Source organism: Microtus pennsylvanicus, chromosome 20 (genome assembly GCF_037038515.1).
Source record: "Microtus pennsylvanicus isolate mMicPen1 chromosome 20, mMicPen1.hap1, whole genome shotgun sequence".
Lineage (NCBI taxonomy): Eukaryota > Metazoa > Chordata > Mammalia > Rodentia > Cricetidae > Microtus > Microtus pennsylvanicus.
The window spans coordinates 9,268,754-9,292,016 of NC_134598.1; the positions used below are offsets into that span (position 1 = coordinate 9,268,754).

The window sequence follows — 23,263 nt, forward strand, 5'->3', positions numbered from 1 at the left end:
CTGCGCCCCGGAGGTCAGTAGCTCGAGTCTAACACGTCGATCATATCATGTTGAAGATGAACGGGTGGCCGCGACATAGCCAAAATAAAAGCCGGAACCTGAGGAGAGAGGCGAGTACTGACCCCTGTCTACCCCTTACCTTCCCGTCCTCACCCGCATAGCGATTCCATAAAGTTGGGGCCGACTGCTCTTGCGGATGTAGCCCCACCCCTTCCACAGTGAGCTTGTAGACGGAGGGAGGGGTGAAGGCGGGGGAATCCCTAATTCAGGAGCTGTGCCTTCAGGCCCCTCTGCCTTTGGGCAATTGCATCACCGTTCCCCGCCTCGAGTTGGTCTGTGCGCTGTGCCCTTAGGCAAAGGGCCTCCGGTTGCCCTCGAGAACTTCATTCTCTATAAGGCGAACTTCGGGCCATCTTAGGCCAGTCCAGGGGAAGGCGGAGCAGCAGGACACACCCCCATATAGGGAACTACCTCTTCTCCAACGGCTTCATTACCCCCAACTTTCAAGCGCCTCAGGGGCCAGCATGGCCACTTTAGTTGCTGACCCTAACGTTCAAGAGAACCCTAGAGATTTACAGACCTTTGCGTGTGGGGGTGCTGGTGGGAGGAGCATGGATGGGTTTTCCCCTTCTCTCCCGCCCCCCAGAGGTTTCTGAACAAGAGAGCAGCCTGGACCTCTTTAACTGTGGGAATTATTTGGGATCTCTCCAGGGTCTTGTGCTTCTCCCGGGGTTATCTCTGCCTCTTTCCTCGGTCCTGTCTCCTATCAGATCTCTGTAACCATTGCATCAGGCCGGCCCACTGTTTGTCTCTGCACCCTCTGGCCTGGGGCTCCGCCTGATGAAAGCCAGGTCCCACACACTGGAAGACCAAGGGAGTTTCCCCCAGAGGACTGCCCTGCAGAGAAACACTCGGGGCAATATTGCATCTCCAGTCCCCAGAGACAGGCAGCTCGGTCTCTGCCTCTGGGCTTAATCCTCCTCTCTCTTTAAGGGAAATTGGGGGAGTGGTTCCCCCCCCCCGTATTTATGCCTAACAAATGCTTAATAAGCACCTACTATGTGCCAAGCATTTGAGGACCCAGAGTATACTAGGAGCAAAAGGTAAAACTGCTCTCAACAGCTTATATTTCTGCAGAAAGCTAAAGCACCATGGGAAAAACCAAAAGCAGAGAATAGAGTGCTCAGGACTGTGGCTGGAGCTTTGTTCCTGTCAGGAATCCCTCACTGGGATCGCAAGTGAAAGACCCACAGAAGGCCAGCATGTGCCATGCAGATAAACTGGAAGAGCTTTCCAGAAGGAGCAGCCAGAGCACACCTGGTAGAACAGGACAGTGGGCTGCACTGGAGTGAACGTGAGATAGGGTGGTGGATCGTGAGATAGGGTGGTGGATCGTGAGATAGGGTGGTGGATCGTGTAGAGCCTTGAAGGGTCTCAGAATGTTAGTCTTCAACAGTCATGACACAGGAAGCCACTGGAGGGATCTGAGCTCACGTGTATTTAGTTCCAACGCTCAGAGAGGCAGGGGCAGGCATATCTCTTGAGTTTGGGGCCAGCCAGGGCTATATAGTGAATCCGCAAAATAAACGAATACAAAAGGAAAGGGTTGGGGGTGTGGCTCAGTGGTAGATTGCTTGCCTGCTAGATAGAGGACTCTTATGGCCAACCTCTAGCTGTGAAAATAAAGTAATAAAAGACAATAGAAATGGGAGTTCTCAGCTGGGCGGTGGTGGCGCACGCCTTTAATCCCAGCACTCGGGAGGCAGAGGCAGGCGGATCTCTGAGTTTGAGACCAGCCTGGTCTACAAAGGCTAGTTTCAGGGCAGCTAGGACTACTGTTACACAGAGAAACCCTCTCTTGAAAATCAAACAAACAAAACACAAATAGGAGATTTTATTAGAGCATAATGGCACAGGCCTTTAATCCCAGGCAGAGGCAATCAAATCTGTGAGTTGGAGGCCAGCTTGGGTCTACATACTGGGTTCCAGGACAGCCACTACATAGTGACACCCTGTCTTGGAAAGCAGTAAACGGGAACTCTCTTGGAGGCTTGGAGAGGGGTGATAAATTGATTTCCATTTGAAAATAATGTAATAGAAATACTTAGGCTTTAGGTACTTAAAAAGAATTTCTTAGCTGGGAGGTGGTGGTGCACGCCTTTAATCCCAGCACGCCGGAGGCAGAGGCAGGTGGATTTCTGTGAGTTCCAGGCCAGCCTGTACAGCTAGTACTTTTACAGAGTGAAACACTGTCTTGAAAAGCCAAAAAACAAACAAACAAAAAAGAATGTATTAAAGTTGCCAGTGCTTTAGACTGAGTTGTGGAGTGTGAGAGGAGGAAGCAAGGAGATTGTTTTTTGTTTTTTTGTTTTTTTTAATTGGCTTTAAGCAACTAGAGTTGCCACTTAGAACGATATGAACTTGGAAAGGAAAGCCCAGCAGGACATTGTTGTAACTGTAATGCCTCCCAGACATTCAAAAGAAGAAAGTAGACAGCAGAACTGGAGGGCCTGAATGGGCCTAGACCAGAGGCTGCCAGCGTGAGAATGGAGCAGGGCGTTTGCAGCAAGTGCCCTATTTCTCCCCTCCCTGGAATTGAGTCCTCCCTCTGGCACATCTGAGGTCCATCTTGAGTTTAGAAAAGGCTTAGTTGGCTAGAACTTTGCTATTATGTAATCAGGACTACAAATGTCAGCAACTAAAAATAAATCAAGCTTGCCTGTCCTTGGAATTGGCGTCAGAGTGTGTGTGTGTGTGTGTGTGTGTGTGTGTGTGTGTGTGTAATACAAGAAAAAAACTACAGTCTGGTCTACACAGAGAAGCCCTGGTTTGAAAAACCAAGGAAAAAAGGGGGGGGGGTTAGAGAAGGGTCCGAGGCTGGAGGTAGAGAACCTGATTCTTCCTTTTTTTTTTTGGGTCCCCGTCGGGGACTGATTCTTCCTTTCAAACAGTAAACATTTATCTTTGTTCTTTGCAGTGTTCCAGAAGGAAGTGTACCTTCATACATCACCATACCTGAAAATAGGTAAACTTAACCAACCCCTTCTCAGAGTCAACTCCCAATGCTGCTTAGGGCTGCTTTGCTGGGGCAGTAGTTAGGTGTGATCTGCACAAGTTTTTACTGTCAGACCTTGGCTTTCTCTGACCCCCTAGAATTATTTTTAGAGCACTTCCCGGTTGAAAGCTGGCTCCACAGCCAGACTCAACAATGGCAATAGGTTTGTCTTTCCAGTTCAGTCAACACCAAGGTTGTGACTGGGTTTTTCTTCCACCCACCAGTTCCCAAATCACCACTCTGAGGCTTAATATTACAACTATTTGGCCTGTTAGCTCAAGCTTATTATTAACTAGCTCTTAGAACTTCAATTAACCCATTTCTGTTATTCTATAATTTATCACAAAGCTCGTGGCTTGTTACCTCACATCTTGCTTCCCCAGCAGCTGCTGGTGTCTCCCTGACTCCACCTTCTTTCTCCCTGTACCTCTGCTTGGATTTCCCACCTAGCTATATTCTGCCTGGCTATAGGCCAAATTAGCTTCTTTATTAACCAATGTTAATAAAACATAATACATACATACATAGCATATGGAGTATTCCACATCAAAACCCCAAGGACCTTTTGCTCAAGCTTCCCCACACATGAGAAAGGGACACAAGTGGCTTAGTCATTATCCCTGGAATTCACCAGCAGTGTTCCCAAGTGAGTTAAATGCTTTTACTCGAATCCTGTAAGAATATATATGCATAGCCAAGCGTAATTCCTTATACCTGTAACCTCAGAACTTGAGAGGCAGAGGCAAGAGGATCATGAGTTCAAGGCCAGCCTGAGCTAGCTATAGTTAGACCCTATATCTCAATAAAAAGTATGTTCTTAGGAGTTGGAGAGATGGCTCAGTGGTTAAGAGCACTTGCTGTTCTTGCAGAGGACTTGGGTTCAGCTCCCAGATCCCACATGGTAGTTTAAAACCATCTGAGTCTACTTGCCAGGGAACCCATTCCCTGTTCTGGCCTCCATGTGCAGCACTCACACACATACATGCAGGCACTCGCACACATACATGCAGGCACTCACACACATACATGCAGGCACTCACACACACATAGATGCAGACAGTAAGGTAAACGAACAGACCTGAAGTGTGTTCAGGCTGGACTGGGGTATGGTTCAGTATTTGTGTGTGAGACACTAGGTTTGACTGATCTCCAAGACTACACACAAAATGTGCTGCATGTTTTCTTCAGTCCTGGTAGTTTGTTATATCTGCATATATAAGAGGCCTGCTTCAGTTCCCAGCACAACAAAAAAAAATAATGAAAAACCAAAACAAACAAAGAAAAATGGAAATAGAGGCTGGGGAGAAAACATCAGTTAAGCACACTTGCTTTTCCAGTGGCCCAAGCTGGGTTTCCAGTATCCCCATCAGGTGGCTCACAGCTGAATTCCAGCTCCAGATCCAGTGCCTCCCCCCACCCCCGACACTGCACTCATGTGACCACATGTGTACACATAAAACTATAGAAACAAAATAATAGAAAGGTTACTACACGATATTTTATTTATATTTATTGATTTTTGGTTTTCTTAATTATTTTGGTTTTTTAAGACCGGGTTTCTCTGTGTAGCCCTGGCTGTTCTGTGACTTATTCTGTAGACTCAAACGCAGAGATCCTGCTGCCTCTGCTTTCTGAGTGCTGGGATTAAACACCACGGCCTGGCGGTTTTAGTTTTGGATATGAGTGCTCTATCTGCATGTACACCTTTATGCCAAGAGGCTATCAGATCCCATTAGAGACAGTTGTGAGCCACCGTGTGGGTGCTGAGAATGGAACCCAGGTCCTCTGGAAGAACAGCCAGTGCTCTCAACCACTGAGCCATCTCTCCAGCCCTGTGTTTTGTTTTTAATTACATTTATTTTTGTGTTGTGGGGGTGCTGGCCATAGTGTGCATGAGAAGGGCTGGACAGCTTTTGGGAGTCAGTTCTTTCCTGTACTAGATGACTTGGTAGAATCAAACCTCCTCGATTATTAGGCTTTGTTGGTGACAGGTACTCGGCCGTTTCCCGGTTCCTACATTCATTTATATTGTGTGCCCGTGTGTATGCAATGGTATTCATGTGGAGGTCAGAGAACTTGTAGGCTATGGCTTTCCATCCCCACCCCCTGCCAATGTGGCTTTCAATGACTGACAGCCCAGGCCCCTAACTGACCCACAAAATTAGTAAATTTTAAATCCTAAGTGTTAAAACAGGCATGAGTTTACCAACCGTGGAGAGTGGAACCTTTACCCTGTATGTCCTTTTCTAGAACCCAGTCCAACCACAGGCATGGCAGCTGAGTCCCTGCCTTTCACCTTGGACACAGTGTCCAGCTGGGAGCTGGAAGCCTGGTACGAGGATCTGCAGGAGGTGCTGTCCTCAGATGAAAATGGGGGTCCCTATATCTCATCCGCTGGGAACGAAGAGGTGAGTGTGAATGCTAGTCTGGAGATGGGCAAGAAGGGCAGTGCACACCTGTAATCCTGGCACTTGCCAAGTGGAGGCGAGAGGCTTGCTTCAATGGCCAGCCTAAGTTTAGTGAGTTTGAGTCTGGCCTCTTTCAAAAGATCCACAAAACTGGGGAGTATGTATGCCTCTCCGCAATTAATATCCATCTCCCTTTCTTTACTTCCATAAAGGAGGAGTCAAAAACCTTCACTACTCTTGACCCCGCATCCCTAGCTTGGCTGACTGAGGAGCCAGGACCAGCAGAGATCACAAGCTCCTCCCAGAGTCCTCGCTCTCCAGATTCCAGTCAGAGCTCTATGGCTCAGGAGGAAGAGGAAGATCAAGGAAGAACTAGGAAACGGAAACAGAGTGGTCAGTGCCCAGCCCGGGGTGGGAAGCAACGCATGAAGGAGAGAGAACAGGAGAATGACAGGAAAGTGGCCCAGCTGGCTGAAGAGAATGAGCGGCTCAAGCGGGAAATCGAGCGCCTGACCAGGGAGGTAGAGGCCACTCGCCGGGCTCTGATCGACCGCATGGTAAATCTGCACCAAGCATGAACAGTTGGATGTGGCCCGAGTCAGAAGAACAAGGGTCTCAGCCTGTGTATATGTAGATAATGTACATTCTTTACTACTGTCCATACCCAGTAAAGGGACTTTCTAACAACACGTCCTCTCACTTTTTCTTCTTGCCTTTAGGAGTTTCAATGGGTTTCCCCTCAGCCAAAGCCAACTGTTTCTTTAGATCCAAGAGCTTAGTCACTTCTGCGGCAACCTGGTTCTTGTCTGCCTTTTGTGCTTTCAGTTCTCGGACAATGTTGCCCTAAGAGAGGGATGGGAAGTGAGGCCAGGGAGGACCTGCAGGATTGGTCACCTCCAGCCCTGCTCAGGTCATAAGCTCCATACCTGTTTGGTCACTTCATCCATCAGCATCTGTATCTGCTGAGGCCCAGCTGTTGGAACTGCCTCCGCAGCTGCTGACTTGGGGGGCGCTTTAGCCTGGAGAAGAGCAGGAGATTTATTACTTGCTGCTATAACTTCCTCTGACGTCCAGTTTGACTAACAGCTCAGAGGAAATGGTTACCTTTAACTCCGAGGACTCTTCTAGCTAAGACAGGAAAGGAAAACTCAAGTGAGGAGGCAGCGAGGCCAAAGGTGGGAGGTGAGGAGTGAAGGCGGCCTGGGGAGATTATGGTGGAGCCAGGCCAAAGGTGGGAGGAGAGGCCAGAGGACGGCCTTGGGGGGGATTATGGTGGCACTGCTGTGCCTGCCCGGGGAGGGCACAGTCCAGCTTGCTCACCTGGCCCCCTCCAAAGCGCTGCCTCAGATTTTCAATCTGGTCATTTTCCAGTTTCTGGAACAAAGGACTGACCTGTGGAGACATGTCAGAATCAGTCACTGATACCCTCCACTGCCCCACCCTTCCTGACACTTAGCGATCGCAGATGCTTTACACTGGGCAGATGCCCGACAGCTTCAGGGTTCACAGAAGGCAGCAGTCCCCGTGAAGGGCCAGCGCTTCAGTGGAGTGGAAAGTGGATGATAATAGAGAGGAGACAGGGTTAGTGTCAGGAAACGGCGAAGAGATCAGCTCGCCATGGTCATCTTCAACCGTTCCTGGCTTCTGCCATCAACAGCAGTAAGGATATATGGACAGCACTGTACTCACAAGCCGATACAAGAACCTTCTATGAGAAGCCCAAGTTCAGAATTGCAGAGGGATTCTGAGAACAGCTGCAGAACCCCCACACCTCAAAGCCAGGGACAGTTAGGTCTCTGATCTCACCCCAAAGGCAGCCCCATAAAAACAAGAATTTGAATTGGCCAGCTCTGCTAACATTAAGGAGACCTACCGTGCCTATCCGGTGACCTGCTGGTAAGGTACAGATGAAGTTGGTGACAAGGATGCGGCAGGCTGGGAGGGGAAGCTGGAGCTGGGTCTGGATGGTGGCGCTCACTGTGGGCATGTAAGGCTGCAGCATGACAGATAACAAGGCTGCTATGTTCACTGCCACACCTGTCACCGTGCCCGCCCGCTGCCTGAGGAAAAAGAGAGAAAGTCACCAAGAAGACACAGCATGTCACTTAATTCCTTTAGCCAGCCATAGCTCCTGAACACACCTGTCCACCTCATCTCCTTTAATCCGTTTCCAGGGCTCGTTCACTTGAATGTATTGGTTGCCATGTCGAGATATGGTAAGGATACTGCGCAAGGCATCCCGGATCCTGGGAAGGGAGGTGGCAAGTACATGGGACTGTCAACCTCAGCAGTGGTTGTGACTATGTGACTGTTGCAAGTTACTTACCGAACCTTTTCCAGCAGCTGGTGATAGTGCTGGAGCTCCCAAGAGATGTGGGCCAGCAGGCGTTTGTCATCGTGCGTAAGCACCATCTCAGGCACACAACCCCCAAAAAACTTAGACACAAACATGCCAGCTCTTGAGGTGGGGGAGAGAAAAGACAGAGTTACTGCCCAGTTCCTTAGGGAAACATCATCCCACTTCCATACCTCTTCATGCTCAGGCAGATGGCTCAGCAGAGAAAGGCTGCCAACCAAGCCCGATGACCTGAGTTCAATCCCTGGAGTCAACACGGTGGAGGAAGAACTGACTCAGGTTGCACAATGGTGTTCACTGCAGTGTGTCAATAGCACCCAACACACAAACAATGCATACATGTCAGAAAACCAAAACACTTCTTTCTTGTGGCATCCCTGGGCTCTCAAACTGGAAGTAAAGCTTAAATCTTACATTTTCCTCTCCCTCTCCTAAGAATGTGATTCTGAAGTCAGGTAGTGGTGACGCACACACTCAGGAGGCAGAGGCTGGCAAAGCCTGGTCTACAGAGTGAGTTCTAGGACAGCTAAGACTGTTACACAGAGAAACCCTGTCTTGAAAAAAAATGTGATTCAATAAAGAAATGAGTTAAGCAATTATATATTTTTAGAAGTAAATATCTAGAATTACCAAATTGAAGTGTGTTATAAGCTAACAGATAGTCTAATGAAGACTGCTAAATGTGTTTAAGGGCCCAGTTAAAGGTCCAGAACTCTGAAGAGTCTCAAGTCATGGGGGGGGGGGCATGAGCATATCTGCAAGCTTGTGTGTAGAGGATGAAATTCAGAGCTCTGAATTTGACAAACACAATATAACTCACAAAGATTCACTTGCTGACCAACTCTGCCAAGGCACCTACCTCCAGCTAGCTTGCCTCAAGAATACAGGTCAGCATATGCCGGCACGGCAGCCATCCTAACCCACAGGACCAGCTTTCCCCACTGCCTTTCTATCAGCTGCTCGTTAGTGCACACCTCTCCACCGGATCCTTCCTACCTGTTGATGAAGTTGCCCAGGTTGTTCAGCAGCTCAGAATTGTTTTTAATCATCATGTCTGTCCAGGAGAAGGCACTGTCCTGGCCCTCCGGCCGAATGTAGAGCAGATAGAAGCGCCAGATGTCAGCAGGGATCCCTGTATCCTGGGCCATGTCTCCAAACACTCCTACCCCCCGGCTCTTAGAGAATTTCCCATCCTCATAATTCAGGTACTCTGGACAAAACAGAAGGATTCAAATCACACCCCTCCCTCACTGCCACTTCCCCTTTCTCTCAATGCTGAGTGTCCAAAAACACCTCTCTTGAAGACCTGACAAGGGCATAGAGTTCCATGCTCCCATTCTGGCCTTTTTTTCTCTTTGTTTATAATAGTTTTAGCTTTATATCTTTGCTTTCAAGTTCTGTTTTCCCTCTTTTGGATGAATCCTCATGCTTTAATTACTTCCTATTTCATCTCAAGACCTACGCTGAGACTCCAGTCCCATTCAGGCTCTTCCCTAGCACCCTCCTCGTCCTCTGCCAGGGAACTCACCTGTGGCAATGAGGTTCTTGACTAAGGTGTAGTTGTCCTCAGTGCCTAGGGCTGAGCACGGGAAGACTAAGCCATGGAAGGGAACATTGTCTTTGGCCATGAACTGGTAAAGGTCCACCTAGGAGAATACGTTGGAGGAGACTGCCTGCAACTTCCCACCCTCTTCCACACCCTGTCCCCACAGACAGGCTAAGGCCTGCTTACTTGTTCTGGATTTTTCCACCATTTCTCCCACTGGTCTGTGTAGTTGGCTGTGATGGACAGGTAGCCAATAGTGGCATCAAACCAGACATAAAATACCTAGAGGGAAACCAACAACAATGAACCAAAGTCAACAGCACCAGCCGAGGCTGAGCATCTTAGGTCATGACTGAAGGATGAGGGGTATTTACCTTGTCTTCAAAACCTTCCAAAGGCACAGGAACTTCCAAAGTTCCCCATGTGAGGTCAACAGCACCAGCCGAGGCTGAGCATCTTAGGTCATGACTAAAGGATGAGGCGTATTTATTTACCTTGTCCTCGAAACCTTCCAAAGGCACAGGGGTTCCCCATTTGAGGTCTCTGGTTATGCATCGTGGCTTGAGGCCATCTCGAAGCCAAGAACGAATAATAAACCGGGCGTTGGGCGTCCAGTCACTGCCAGGCAAGGTCTTCCCCAGCCAGTCCTCCAGCCGCTTTTCAAGCTAAGACAAAAACGGGGCGACAGGACTATCTCAGACATGGGGCGTGAGTGCCGATGTTGTGGAATAGCTGGTAATATAACATAAAATGCATGACTTCAGGGACATCTAGGAAATTAACAAATTTATTTGACAAAATGATTCATTTAAGTCTATAGATGTATACATATTGTCTGGGAACACAAAACTACATTGAAATTAAACAGTCCAGTGGCATGTGTTTTCTTCACGCGGTTGCTCAGGAAGCAGAGGGGAGAGAACTGGGCTGGAGGTCAGGAACTGGAGAATGACAGGCACATACTCTACACTGAGATAGATTATTTCAAGATTTTATGATTTTTATTGGTTTTCTTAAGTTTCTTTTCTATGAATATGGGAACTCTGCTTGAAGGTATGTCCATGTTATCATGTGTACACATGGCTTAGAGAAGCCACTATAGGACCTTAGATCCCCTGGGCCTGAAGTTACAGGTCAGTGAACTACAATGTAGATGCTGGTCCTCTGGAAGAACAGTCAGTGTTCTTTTTTTTCTTCTGAATTTATTTATTTATAATGTATACATTGTTCTGTCTATAGGCCAGAAGAGGGAACCAGGTTGAATTACAGATGGTTGTGAGTCACCATATTGCTGCTGGGAGTTGAACTCAGGACTTCTGGAAGAGCATCCAGTGCTCTTAACCTCTGAGCCATCTCTCCAACCCCCAGTCAGTGTTCTTTCGAGACAGGGTTTCTCTATAACCTTAGAGCCTGTCCTGGAACTAGCTCTTGTAGACCAGGCTGGCCTTGAACTCACAGAAATCCACCTGCCTCTGCCTCCCAAGTGCTGGGATTAAAGGTGTGCGCCACCACCACCCTGCGGCCAGTCAGTGTTCTTAAAGGCTAAGCTGTCTTTCCAGTACCAAGTCCTTGGATGTTTTGGGACAAAGTCTTATTATTTAGCCTGGTCTTGAACTCAATCTGTCCCCTACACTGGCCACAACACACAACCCTCCAGCATATACTTGCCAAGTGATGGGTTATAGGTGTACACCACCATGCCCAGCATCTCTCTGTATTTCGTGTGTGTGTGTGTGTGTGTGTGTGTGTGTGTGTGTGTGTGTGCGCGCAAGCATGGATGCGCAAGCTAACATGTGGAGCCAGAGTCAGAGTCGGTTCTTTTCTTCTAGTATGTGGTATCAGGGACAGGTGGCAGGTGTCTTTACCCAGTGAACCATCTCTCCAAACATTTTGTGTTTTTTTCAAGACAGGATCTCACTAATCTAGTTTCAAATATGTAGGTAAAGTTGGACTTGAAATCCTAATTCTTCTACTTGCTTTCTACTGTTGGGATTACAAATACGTAACCTCCAAAATGACTCAATGTTGTAAAAACATTAATTCCCAAATGGTCAGTTCTGAAATCATATTACATACAAGCAAAACTAGATGGACTCAACAGGTTGTATACTTATGTAATATATATACATTACATATTATATATATACATATATGTGTGTATGTATGTATCAAAAACAAAGAAGAAGCCACAGACTTGAGAGGGAGCAGTTGGAGGGAGGAAAGGGAAGGGGGAAATGATGTAATCATGCTTTTAATTTTTAAAGAAAGTTGAAACATTAAAGAAAATTAACCCCCGCAGTTTAGATAACTAAATACGGTGTTTGAAGTGTATCTACACAAGGAAGTATTACAAGACCATCAAGACAATGAGGTTGGGGGCTGGAGAGATGCTCAGTGGTTAACTATACTTACTGCTTTTGCAGAGGACTTGGCTTTGGCCCCCAGGACCCACATGGCAGCTTATAACTATCTAATTCCATTTCAGTTTCTCTAAGGCAGTGGCTCTCAACCTTCCTAATGCTGTGACCTTTAATACAGTTCCTCATGTTGTGGTGACACCCAACAATAAAATTATTTCGTTGCTACATCATAATTCACAAATGTGATTTTGCTACTGTTATGAATTGTAATGTAAATACCTGGTATGCAGGATATGAGATGGTTCAGCCACCCTGTAAAAGGACGGGTCGACCCCCTCAAAGGGGCCGCACCCCACATATTGAGAACCACTACACATGTGCTGCACAGGCACACGCGCAGCCAAACTCCCACACACATAAAATAAAAACATTTTTAAAAAAGAAAAATATTAGCTGGGCGGTGGTGGTGCACACCCTTAATACCAGCACTTGGGAGGCAGAGGCAGGTGGATCTCTGTGAGTTCAAGGCCAGCCTGGTCTACAGAGCAACTTGCAGGACAGGCTCCAAAGCTACAGAAAAACTCTGTCTCGAAAAACCAAACCAAACCAAACCAAACAACAACAAAAAAATTAAAATATGGGGGTTTGAGAGATGGCTCAGTGGTTAAGAGCACTGGCTGCTCTTCCAGAGGTCCTGAGTTCAATTCCCAGCAACCCCAGGGTGACTCATAACAATCTGTAATGAGATCTGGTGCCCTCTCCTGGTGTGCAGCATACATGAAAGCAAAACACTGCATACATAATTAATTAATTAAAAAATTTAGAATATTAGCCAGGTGTAGTGGGGCATGACTTTAGTGTAGCGACACAGTGAGACCCTGTCTTGAAAAAAAAAAAAAACATAAAAAGAAAGTATTTTTTTAACTTAGAATATGAGAAGCACAGCTAGACCTGGCTGTGTGTCTGTCTGGTTGTGTGTCTGTCTGTAACCCAGTACTTGGAAGGTAGAGGGAGGAGGATCCGAGTTCAAGATCATCTGCAGCTAAACAGCAAGAGTCTAAGTCCCTCCTGAGCTGTAATGGCACCCTGCTGGGAAAACAGTCTGTCTCATCACAATAATCTGCTAGCTTATTACTTTCTGAAATACAATCTTAGTATGTGTAGCAAAGACTGGCTGTAAGTCCCTGCAGCCCGGATCTCCTGCTTCACTTTAGCGACCGGCAGCATGCGGTACCACACTCAGTCGCTGTCATAATACCAGTTGTTGAACACAGCGACTTGAACTCCACAACCTCTGTTCCCCGGCTGTAGAAAATGTTAACTAGAAATAAAAATACTCTTCAGAGGACCCAAGTTCAGTTCCCAGCACCACACTGGGTGGTTCACTGCTGAACTAACTCCAGCTTCAGGAGATCTGATGCCCTCTACTGTCTTCCTTGGGCATCTACACATACAGCATACATACAAAATAGGAACAACGAAAGAACTAAACTAAATTAAAAAGCTGGGCATGGTGGTACACACCTAAAATTAGACCAAACGAAACCACCTGAGAGTAGCTGAGGCAGGGAGAGGAGGCTGAAGACTCCTCAAGAGCAGACTGAGGGAAAGACTGACTCACCTTAGGTAAGTCCAGAAACAGGTGCCGGGAGGACCTCACCACAGGGCACGACCGGCAGACTTTGCACTGAGGTTTCTGTAAAGAGAAGTGATCCAGGTGGGGTGAGGGGAACTGTGCAGGCAAGCTGAGGGGCACGGAGGGATGGTGTCTGCACACCGCAGCCACTCTGGCCTTTGCTCTCACTCAATGAGTGTTCTCAGCCGAGGGCAGCTGCAGAGCAATGCACTGTACTCAGCTGTGCAAGGGAAAACGAGCAAGACACACAGCTCCTCTCCCAGGTCACAACCAGGAAAGGAAAGGAGGCATGCCTGGGGCACAAGCATGGGCCTTTATAAAGCCAAATAGCAAGAAGTACTTAATTCTGCAGTAGAAGATGACCACAGACACTGGGAAATGGCGCTAGTGAGTGCGAGCCGTGGCTCTCAGTATGTAGACTAGCTGCATCTGGTCTACGTCCAGAGACTCACCAGCCCCTGCCCCACGAGGGCTTTGACTGAAGGCATACCCAGCTCTTTATTGTTGTTTTTGAGACAGGGTCTCTCAAAGGCTGACCTCAAACTCCAGATCCCCTTGTATCCGTCTCCTGAGGGCTGACACTGCAGGTGTGTGCCAACCCTGCACGGCTGATCTAAGGGGGGCTGCTCTGTTTTGATGTATTTATCTTGTGTGTGAGTGTGAGCCCATGGAGATCAGAGGACAGTTTTCCTTCACACCATATAGGTTCTGGGTTGCCAGGCTCGGCAGAAAAATGCTTTTACCTGCTCATCCATCCTGCCAACCCCGATCTGAGGTTCTAAAGATGAGACACAGTAACGGTCTCAGGATCTCTCTTCTGAAGCCCACATCTATTCCAACTGCTTTTTAAGACATCTATAGGCACCTCAGCTTAGCGAAAGCAAACAGTACTGCTGCATTCAGCTCCGCACCTCATTCTCTTCATCTTGCCTGTATCACAGATGGCACCACCATCTACCCAAGTTCCCATCTTCCCTTACATGTTGCTAGGGCTCAAAACCAGGCTCTCACTCACGCTGGCCAAGTAGCCTACCACTGATCTGCACCTCCAACACAAGCCAAGAACCTCAAGTCACCCTTATCTGACTCCCCGCACTCGTCCTCTAAGACATACCCCAAAGCTATTATCTCCCCCATTTCTCTGTACTAGTGACCTAACAGAAACTAATCTAACATCATCTTTTGCATTTGAGCTTCCAGAGCTTTCTCCTCACTCCTCTTTGGTTTGGCCCATCAGTTTTCCACACAGCAGCAACCCACTCAACTAGAGTAATGTCTAAACTTCCTCAGTGTCCCCATGTGAGATAAAAGCCTGTCCTGTCCATTCCTTCATTCCCAGTCTGTAATTGGCCTATTAGAAGGACTCAAAAACAACTATTAAATAAGTAAATCAACAAACGAGCAACTTAGACTGGACATCAAAAGTATTTATGAAAAAAAGAATAATCTTCCAGGTGTGGTGATGCATGCCTTTAATCCCAGCACTTGTGAGCCAAAAGCAGGTGCATTCCTGGAGGCCAGCCAGGACTACACAGAGTTCTAAGACAGCCAGAGCTACATAGAGAAACCCTGTCTAAAAAAGAGAAAAAAAGAATCATCTAAATTAGCACTGATCTAAATTAACCTTAAACTAAAGCCAACCTGCCTATGTTCTAGCACCATGCAACCACAGATTAACTGCCCATATAGGAATTAGCATAGGATCTTAGGTACTAAATATTAAAACCCAAGCCAGGCATGGTGGCACACACTTTTTTAATGCTAGTACTTGGAAGGCAGAAGCAGGTGAAGCTCAGTGAGTTCCAGACCAGTATAATATATAATGAAAGTCCCATGCCAGCCAGACTACAAAGTGAAACCCTGATTCAAAATAAATAAAAATTGTGAATGGACAGTGTCCTTTAATAGTTGGTGTGCCCATCAGAGCCCAGAGCTGCAATGGCACAGTGAGGAGGAGCCTGCCCATCAGAGCCCACAGCCCCCACAGAAGAACAAAACCGAGTATCCTTTCCCTGTTCTGCTCAAGAGATTAACAGGTGTTTCCTCTGGGCTCCCTTGAGATCTTCTTCTTACCTTGAGTTCAATGGCATTGATGAGCTTGCCACACTTGTCGCACTGGTCACCTCGGGCCTCTTCATAGCCACAGAAGGGACACACACCCTCCACAAAGCGGTCAGCCAGGAACCGTGCACACTGCTCACAGCGCAGCTGCTCCACAGTGTCTTGCAGCACAAACCCCCGGGTCAGCAACCTCTGGAAGATGTCCTGGGTGATTCTAGCCAGGTCAGCAAGGGATGAGAAAGAGCCAGGAGTGTGGACTGCCACCCCCCAACCCGCCTTCCTTTGCTGCTCTAACCAGAGACCCAAACTCATCAGGCAGAAGGCCTCCCAGGACGAAGGCCACCTATTCCTAATGAGAGCCTACTGGACAAGCCCAGAGGCTCTCATGATTCTCCAACTGCCCGTAGTTTTGGTTTCATTCGGTTTTGAGGCAGGTCTCACACAGCCAACATTGACCACCATACTAAACCTGATCCTCTGCCTCCTCCTCTCAACGCTGTGATTACAAGCGGTAACCACCCCCAGTTTAGTCTTCCTTCTCAGCACCATCAACTATCCATCTGTCTGCAGCTTCCGTGAGGACTTTACCAGGCAGAGGAAGAATGGATTTAAGTGCTATAAATATACTTAGGCAAGGACTGGGTTTTTGGGTTGTTCCCCCTCCCCCCCCAGAGACAGAATTTTTCTGTCAGTTTGGAGCCTGTCCTGGAACTAGCTCTGTAAACCAGGCTGGCCTCAAACTCACAGACATCTGCCTGCCTCTGCCTCCTGAGTGCTGGGACTAAAGGTGTGCGCCATCACCGCCTGGGGAGACAGGGATCATTTTAAAGACCCAAAATTGAACTTGGTAGCAAACACCTATAATCCCAACCTTTGCAAATCTAAGGCAAGAGGACAGCCACAATTTGCGACCTGCTTGGGCTACACAGTGAGACCCTGTCTTAAAAAGACTTCTAGGCAGCCAAGGGAAGGAAAGCAAGGAAGTCCTTTCTCTTCCCTTCCTGGGTGTTCTTTTAGGCCCTAGTCCCTGTTTGGGTTCTGTAAACATGGGACCTTCTTGAGGCCTGAAAACCACCCAGGGTACAGTCCAGGGCAACGCTGAAAACCCAAGCTCAGGAGGGTTGACCACAACCAGCTCAGTCAGTCTTTCATGTTTGAACTTGGGGCTAGTCTGAGTGGTCCCCAGTCTGCCACCCTGGGCCTGTCTCCGAGGTTTGCTCACTACCCCTAGTCTCAGCTCTCAGTCTGCTCTGCCTCACTATCAGGAACCTACTTGGTCTGCTGTGGAGTGGTGGTGCGACCAAAAGTATCGAATGAGATATTAAACCAGCGGTAGATGTCGGCGTGGAGGGCATGGTACTTGTCACAGATTTGCTGTGGGGTTAGCCCCTCTTCCATAGCCTTGGTCTCCGTTGCCGTACCATACTCATCTGTACCACACAGATAGAGGGTGTTCCACTGGCGGAGGCGAGAGTACCTAGAAGGAGACACGGTGGTTATGGGCATTCCTCCAGTGCCCTCCATCCTATTCCCTTAGGACCCACCCCTCCCTCTAGAGAACTCTCCTCCAGCAACTGGCTCCACCTTGCAAAGACATCAGCACTGAGCACACAGCCAATGATGTTTCCAAGATGGGGGACATTGTTGACGTAAGGGAGGGCGCTTGTGATGAGCACATTCCTTTCTCCAGCCACAGGCAACCTGATGAAAAAGAAGAGACTAGTCCGCAGCGGAGATGCAGTATCACAAAAGCGCAGTGCGCAGAACACCGACAGACTAAACCTAGTGCCTCAGGTCAGTCCTTCCTACAGGGATCCACAGAACTATCATCCTAGAGCTGCTCGTAAGGCCCTGCTCAGCCAGCAAGCTTCCTGCCCTGCTTGGGTACTGCACATGCCCATTCCAACAGCTCCTTCCATTCTCATGACCTTAGCTTATTCTCGGGCGCAAACTTCCCTGGGATGTGTCTGCCTGTCATTCTCTGTTCCCAAGAAGCTAACCAGTACTGGAAGGTCTAACCTTGAACCTTTCTGTTTGATTAGTGGATGTTTTCTTAACTATAGAGTCACGTATAGCAAAGGCTGGCCTAACCTCCTGGTTCCCTTGCCTGCTAGGACTAACCTGCATATGATACCACATGAGGCTCCCAGCCCTCGTCTTACCTTTTAGGACAAGGTCTAACTAAGTTGCCCAAGCTGTCTCCTCCTACCTCCGTCTCCCAAGTAGCTGGGATTACAGGTTAGGCCAATGCTAACTGACTTCTCTTCTGTTTAGGCATTTAAACACGTTAGCCAGTACAAACATGTAAAAATGTTTATCTCTTGGCAGACATGGTGGCACACATCTTTAACACTAGCACTTGGAGGCGGACACAGAGCTCTGTGAGTTCCAGACCAGTGTGGTCCACACTGTGAGACCCAGGCCAGTCTCAAAGGGGGATGAGGAGTAGAGAGATAGGTGAGGGGTTAAGAGTGTTTGCTCTTAGGACCTAGGTTTAATTCCCAGCACCGACACTGTGGCTCAGAACCATCTCTAACTGCAGTTCCAAGATATCAGATGCCCTCTTCTGACCTCCATAGGAACCATGCATGTAGCATACATACAGCCAAAACAGTCAGACACAGAAAACAGATACGTTTGAAAGAAAAAAAAGACACAAAAAAGCAAAAACCACTATTTTTGAGTAGGGCAGGAACATCACGGCACACATCTGGAGGTCAGAGAACAACTGTGTAAAATCCATTTCTCCTTCCATCTTTCTGTGAGTTCTGGGAGTTGAACTCAGGTCATCTAGGTTGTGCATAAAGTGCTTCACCCACCAAGCCATCCCGCTGCTCCCTCATCTAGGAACACTTTTTGTTTGTTTGTTTAATCATGGCAGGGTCTCTGGAGTTTTGAAGCTTGTCCTAGAACTTGCTCTGTAGACCAAACAGGCCTCAAACCTACAAGAGATCTGCCTGCCTCTGCTTCCTGAGCACAGGGATTAAAGGCGTGCACCACCACCGCCCGGCAGTAGCACTTTCTAAGAGAGACCTAGCTTGATTCACTTCTGTTGTTCCAGCACTCGGGATAAAGAGTTCAGTGTCATGTTCTACACAATGAAGTTTGCGGTCAGACTACTGGGATCGACATTCCATGAGCAAAGAGGGGGCTGCTGTCACCCCACAACGATTTCCAGCTATGACCCCAAGCCCCATTTTCGATGTCTACTCACACTGGGTGCTGCTGGGGCTGAAGTGGAGGCAAGCTTCCCAGACCCTTTTCCCAAGCGGTCACAGCCATGGCAATGTCTTCCTCAGACAGGGTAGCCAGCTCCTCCTCCTATGAGTGAACAGAGCCCCGTGCCATGAGGGGCCACCAAGGTAGAAAACCTCACTTCTTTGCTCTCTAACTACTAAAGGTGGCCACAATCAATGTCTGCCTCCTAGCCACCTCCTACCCAAGGCCCTAAGGCTCTGGGAGCCCCTGCCCTGTTTCAAACCTCAGGCTCATTGCTGACAGCCCTCCCCTCAGGAGGGCGGGGCTGGGGCTGTTTCTGGAGGTAGGGTCGCAGAGCCAGGACGCCCTGCTGCTTCAGCACAGTCTCCGCAGCTCGCTGACATGGCTCCTGGGTGCTCAGGGTCTGGAACCAGCTTTGGAGGGCACCCAATTCCTCTGTAGGTATAGCAAAAAAGGGAGAACAGGATCAAGATTGGGCAGGCAGGAGTAGAGCTCCTCTCCTTTGGAAGTTTCTCTAGGCGCCTTCCCCAGCGCCCTTGGCCACATTCTAAACTGTACCTTAAAGTGAATACTCAGTACCTGACTGTTCTAGAGCCCTGCACCAAGCGCCTGGGGTTGGGATGATGTGACTTGTACAATTCTCACCAGGGCCGGGTGGTGGTGGCGCATGCTTTTAATCCCAGTACTCAGGAGGCAGAGGCTGGTGGATCTCTGTGAGTTCGAGGGCAGCCCGGTCTACAAGAGATTTCTAGGACAGGCTCCAAAGCTACAGAGAAACCCAGTCTGAAAAAAAACAAAACAAAAAAACCAATTCTCACCAGGGAGGTATGCTGGGTCCTGCAGTAATGGATACAGCGCTCCCCACAAAACAATGTCAGCCACAGATTCTGTGTCCTAGTTGGAGAAAGAGGAAAAAGAGAAAGTACACAGTTGAAGCACTCATGTATTTCCACTGATAATCGCGAAAATGTGTGGTTTTATTTTTTGAAACATGGACATGTAGACTAGGCTGACCTTGCACTTACTTGCAGAGATCTGCCTGCCTTTGCCTCAAAGTGCTGGAATTAAGGGCACGAGCCACCACATCCAGCTTTATATCAAGTGCTGGAATTAAAGGAATGTACCTTTATAACTGGTTTATTTAATTACATAAGGTCTCACATAGTTCTAGCAGGTCTTGAACCTATGTAGCCAAGGATGACTCTGAACTTCTGATCCTCCTGCTTCTACCCCCCAGGGCTAGGAGTACAGGTCTGCGCCACCACATCCAGTGTTTACCATCCACGGCCGAGTACTAGGTGAGATGACACTGCCCTCACAGTAACTCTACATAAGGAAACGGAATTACTTCCATTTTACAAGTGAAGTAAAAAAATCAAGTTGAGCAAGTCTTTAATCCCAGCGCTTGGGAGGCGAGACAGGCAGATTCTCTGAGTTCCAGGTCAGCCTGATCTACAGATCAAATTCCATCTGGGACAGCCAGGGATACACAAAGAAACCTTGTTTGGAAAAAACAGTAAGGATTAATTAGAGAGTTAAGTGATGTGTCATGGTTATAATGCTAATAATTGGTCGTGGGGGTCTGAATACCGTCTTCCCTTTAAGTCCTACACCGTCAGGCTTCCACAAACCACATATCAAGACCAACTCACCCCGGCCAGGAAAGGACAGGGCTGGCGACTCAAGCTGTGATCGATATGAGTCAGGGCTCTCCGAAGCGGGCCAAGCACCTCTTCCCCTTTCTTGCCTTGAACCACTAAACAGTGCAGGGCAGCAGACAAAACTGGCTACAACACAGGGAACATGGGTCAGGATGTTCGTACAAAAGAAAGGCAGCCTGCCCTCCCTGGTGCATGAATCCTACCTGCAGCTCCGTGGCTTCCCACTCCAGCCACTGGTTGGTAAGGTCATCTTGTTCCCAGCCAGATAACAGAAAAAAGTATCTGCCCACGGAGAGAACACAAGTTAAAACTGAAGGGTTCCTTTTGTGTAGTTCATGTATGAACCCTCTGAGAAAGTATTTCCAAATAAGGGCACAAAAAGGTCAGTGATCCAGCCACCTCCCCACACCAAGAACCAATACTGACCGGCAGATTGCACTGGTGGAGAAGAGGTAGTTGCCACTATCCAGCTGCAAGACAGGGACCTTAGGCCGGGTCAAGAACGGCACCACGCACTCTTGAGACAGAGGAAAATGAATGAACAGGGGTAAGAAAAGGAATTATCTGACAATTTTACACTGGACGGGGCGGGAGGGAGACGCAGTTTTCATAGCAACACTAAAAGGGGGGTGGGTCTGGAGTTTGGAGAAGCCAGCAAGTGTTCAGTGGAGACTGCCAGCTGGAAACAACAGGTGGAGCCAACACAGAGGAGGCAGTGGATACGAGCAGTGAGCGCTTCAGCAAGAGCCAGCACTGACCTGCGATCACAGTGCCAGAGCAGCACTGAGAACTGAGACGATGCGACAAGAGAACGCGTAAAAAGTCGCCCCAAAACTGGCTGGGAATAAGAAGAGGTAAAATTCAAAGGGCCGGATGTGCATGTGTCTGCACTGATGTCCTAGAAGAGGAGGGAGGGGTTCCCGAAAAAAAACGACGGGACAAAGGGGTGGTGGGCGGTTATCATGCGTGAACGCGCTGGAGGGAGTTGCATGACAGGTGGGAAAGAAGGTTTAAGAAGACAGCGGAGTGAGGCAGGATCAACTAGGCTAAAACCAAGGGAAGAGTCTAGTGAGGACAATTAAGTAACTTTGAAAGAGAGATCAAGGAAAGAAAAGGGGAATGGAGTGACCAAAAGTACTGCAGAGTGATTGGGGGACTGGCACTGGGGTTTGGCAGACAACTGAGATGCACGCTCCCCACACCCTCCGCCCACAGTAGCAACTCGAGTACCTTCGGGGCCTACGGGGCTGATGAGCACCTCCGCTCGGCCCCGGGCCCTCGCGGCAGCAGCCAGCACCGGCAGGCTCCCCGGGGAGCCCTCGCTCACGAACAGCCTCATCTCGCCCGGAGCCCACGCTGATGCAACCGGAACCGGCCTCCCGCTCCTGGGTTAAGCGGCCGCTGCTAGGTATCACGGGAAATGGAGTTCTAGGTGGGCCCGACGCTCGCAGCCGACTCCGGGAAAGCCGACTCTTTATCCCATCATGCACCGTTACAAAACAGGAAATGGCTACCAACGAGACCCCGGAAGTCAACCGTGGGGGCTAGCGCGGCACTTCGGGTCGGCCGCTCGGAGATCCTCGGTTAAAGCCGGCTGCCCTTAAGTGAGCCGAGGGCCGTGACCCGAGTGGTTTCTTTTTCTAATCTTGGTGATCGATAAGGTGGCGGTCATGATTGCTGCTGCTCGCACTCGCCGATTCAACTTATTAAGAATTTTCTTTTTTAATTCTTGTATGGACAGGGAGGTGAGAGCGTGGTAGAGCGTGCGCGCCGGGATCGGAGGACTCCTTCAGGAGTCCCGTTGTCGGCCGCATGAGCCCCAGGGATTGAACTGTGGTGGTCAGGCTTGGTGGCAGTGCTTTTAGCCTCAGAGCCTCCTTGATGCCGCTAATCAGTGTTTGTTTGTTTGTTTAGTGGTTTGTTGGGGGGGGGCGGCGTTTGTTTTTGTCGGGATTTTTTTGGTTTTGGGTTTTCACACTGGGTGTCTCTGTGTGACAGTTCTGTCCACACTGGGTGTCTTTGTGTGACAGTTCTGGTTGTCCTCGAACTCGGAGCTCTGCCAGCCTCTGCCTCCCGGGTACTGGGATTAAAAGCATGAGCCAACATCACCTAGCATCAGGGGTTTTTTTAATTAATTAATTAATTATGTATACAATATTCTGTCTGTATGCCTGAAGGCCAGAAGAGGGCGCCAGACCTCTTTACAGATGGTTGTGAGCCACCATGTGGTTGCTGGGAATTGAACTCAGGACCTTTGGAAGAGCAGGCAATGCTCTTAACCACTGAGCCATCTCTCCAGCCCCCAGCATCAGTGTTTTAAGACCTCCGAGGTACACATACCTGTATAGCCTGCCCTTGGAACGTAGAGACAGGGAGGTTCAGAAGTTTAAAGTCATTCTTGACTACATACCGAGTCCCAGGCCAGCCTGGGCTCCTAAATAATCTATCTTTAAAAATCATATTTTTAAAAATCAGTTTTCGGGGTCTGGAGAGATGGTTCAGCGGTTTAAAGCACTGGCTGCTCTTCCAGAGGACCCAGGTTTTCAATTCCCAGTACCAGTACTCAAATGGCAGCTCACAACTGTCTATAACTTCTGTTCCAGGGGATACCTTCACACTTACATACATGCAGACAAAACATGAAAACACATGAAATAAAAATAATTTTTAAAGAAATCAGTTTTGTAGTCAGGGAATTGTGAGCTAACTTTACTGTCAAATTGGAAATTAACTGGAGGAGAGGGACAATGGAGGGAGGCTGCGGCCTAGGTGTATAAATAGGATAAATAAAAAAGCCCAGCGTTGGTGGCACCTCCTTTAATCCCAGCACTGAGGAAGCAGAGACAGGTGGATCACTGAGTTCGAGGCCAGCCTGGTCTACAGAGTGAGTTCCAGGAGAAACCCTGTCTGGGGGAAAAAAATAATGTATTAATGTAAAAAATTGGAAATTATTGTAGATAC

General features: G+C 48.5%; 3 protein-coding genes across 4 annotated transcripts; 2 read left to right on the forward strand and 1 right to left on the reverse strand.

Moving 5' to 3' along the window:
- The first annotated feature begins 47 nt into the window (after positions 1-47).
- LOC142838579 (DDIT3 upstream open reading frame protein) lies at positions 48-5,345 on the forward strand. Its single transcript, XM_075954079.1, has 3 exons — positions 48-110; positions 2,978-3,025; positions 5,306-5,345. The coding sequence occupies exons 1-2, from the start codon at positions 48-50 to the stop codon at positions 3,017-3,019; spliced, it is 105 nt and encodes a 34-aa protein (XP_075810194.1). The 3' UTR covers positions 3,020-3,025; positions 5,306-5,345.
- On the forward strand, positions 5,326-6,152 carry Ddit3 (DNA damage inducible transcript 3). The gene is made up of 2 exons (XM_075954078.1): positions 5,326-5,463; positions 5,676-6,152. The coding sequence occupies exons 1-2, from the start codon at positions 5,326-5,328 to the stop codon at positions 6,039-6,041; spliced, it is 504 nt and encodes a 167-aa protein (XP_075810193.1). The 3' UTR covers positions 6,042-6,152.
- Positions 6,091-21,765, reverse strand: Mars1 (methionyl-tRNA synthetase 1). Of its 2 annotated transcripts, XM_075954073.1 has the most exons (22): positions 21,533-21,765; positions 20,729-20,819; positions 20,506-20,584; positions 20,294-20,428; positions 19,460-19,535; positions 18,904-19,076; positions 18,637-18,743; positions 17,007-17,123; positions 16,696-16,899; positions 15,435-15,636; positions 13,347-13,421; positions 9,860-10,030; positions 9,552-9,647; positions 9,348-9,465; positions 8,816-9,029; positions 7,790-7,921; positions 7,605-7,709; positions 7,337-7,523; positions 6,784-6,855; positions 6,568-6,591; positions 6,390-6,482; positions 6,091-6,306 (listed from the first exon to the last, which is right to left on the reverse strand). In XM_075954073.1, the coding sequence occupies exons 1-22, from the start codon at positions 21,639-21,641 to the stop codon at positions 6,160-6,162; spliced, it is 2,727 nt and encodes a 908-aa protein (XP_075810188.1). In that variant the 5' UTR covers positions 21,642-21,765; the 3' UTR covers positions 6,091-6,159. The 2 variants fall into 2 exon arrangements, with proteins under 2 accessions (XP_075810188.1, XP_075810189.1); XM_075954074.1 differs by lacking the exon at positions 6,568-6,591 and having other exon boundaries at positions 21,533-21,756.
- Positions 21,766-23,263: the final 1,498 nt, after the last annotated feature.

What these genes read in the sequence shown, in the direction of transcription:
- LOC142838579 (XM_075954079.1), top strand. Translation starts at nt 48, where the DNA reads ATGTTGAAGATGAACGGGTGGCCGCGACATAGCCAAAATAAAAGCCGG. An exon ending in GCCGGAACCTGAGGAGAGAG is followed by an intron (nt 111 to 2,977) that starts GCGAGTACTGAC and finishes TGTTCTTTGCAG; the next exon opens with TGTTCCAGAAGGAAGTGTAC.
- Ddit3 (XM_075954078.1), top strand. Translation starts at nt 5,326, where the DNA reads ATGGCAGCTGAGTCCCTGCCTTTCACCTTGGACACAGTGTCCAGCTGG. An exon ending in CATCCGCTGGGAACGAAGAG is followed by an intron (nt 5,464 to 5,675) that starts GTGAGTGTGAAT and finishes ACTTCCATAAAG; the next exon opens with GAGGAGTCAAAAACCTTCAC.
- Mars1 (XM_075954073.1), bottom strand. Translation starts at nt 21,641, where the DNA reads ATGAGGCTGTTCGTGAGCGAGGGCTCCCCGGGGAGCCTGCCGGTGCTG. An exon ending in CAGGTCACCGGATAGGCACG is followed by an intron (nt 6,856 to 7,336) that starts GTAGGTCTCCTT and finishes ATGTCTCCACAG; the next exon opens with GTCAGTCCTTTGTTCCAGAA. An exon ending in AGCGCTTTGGAGGGGGCCAG is followed by an intron (nt 6,592 to 6,783) that starts GTGAGCAAGCTG and finishes TTCCTGTCTTAG; the next exon opens with CTAGAAGAGTCCTCGGAGTT.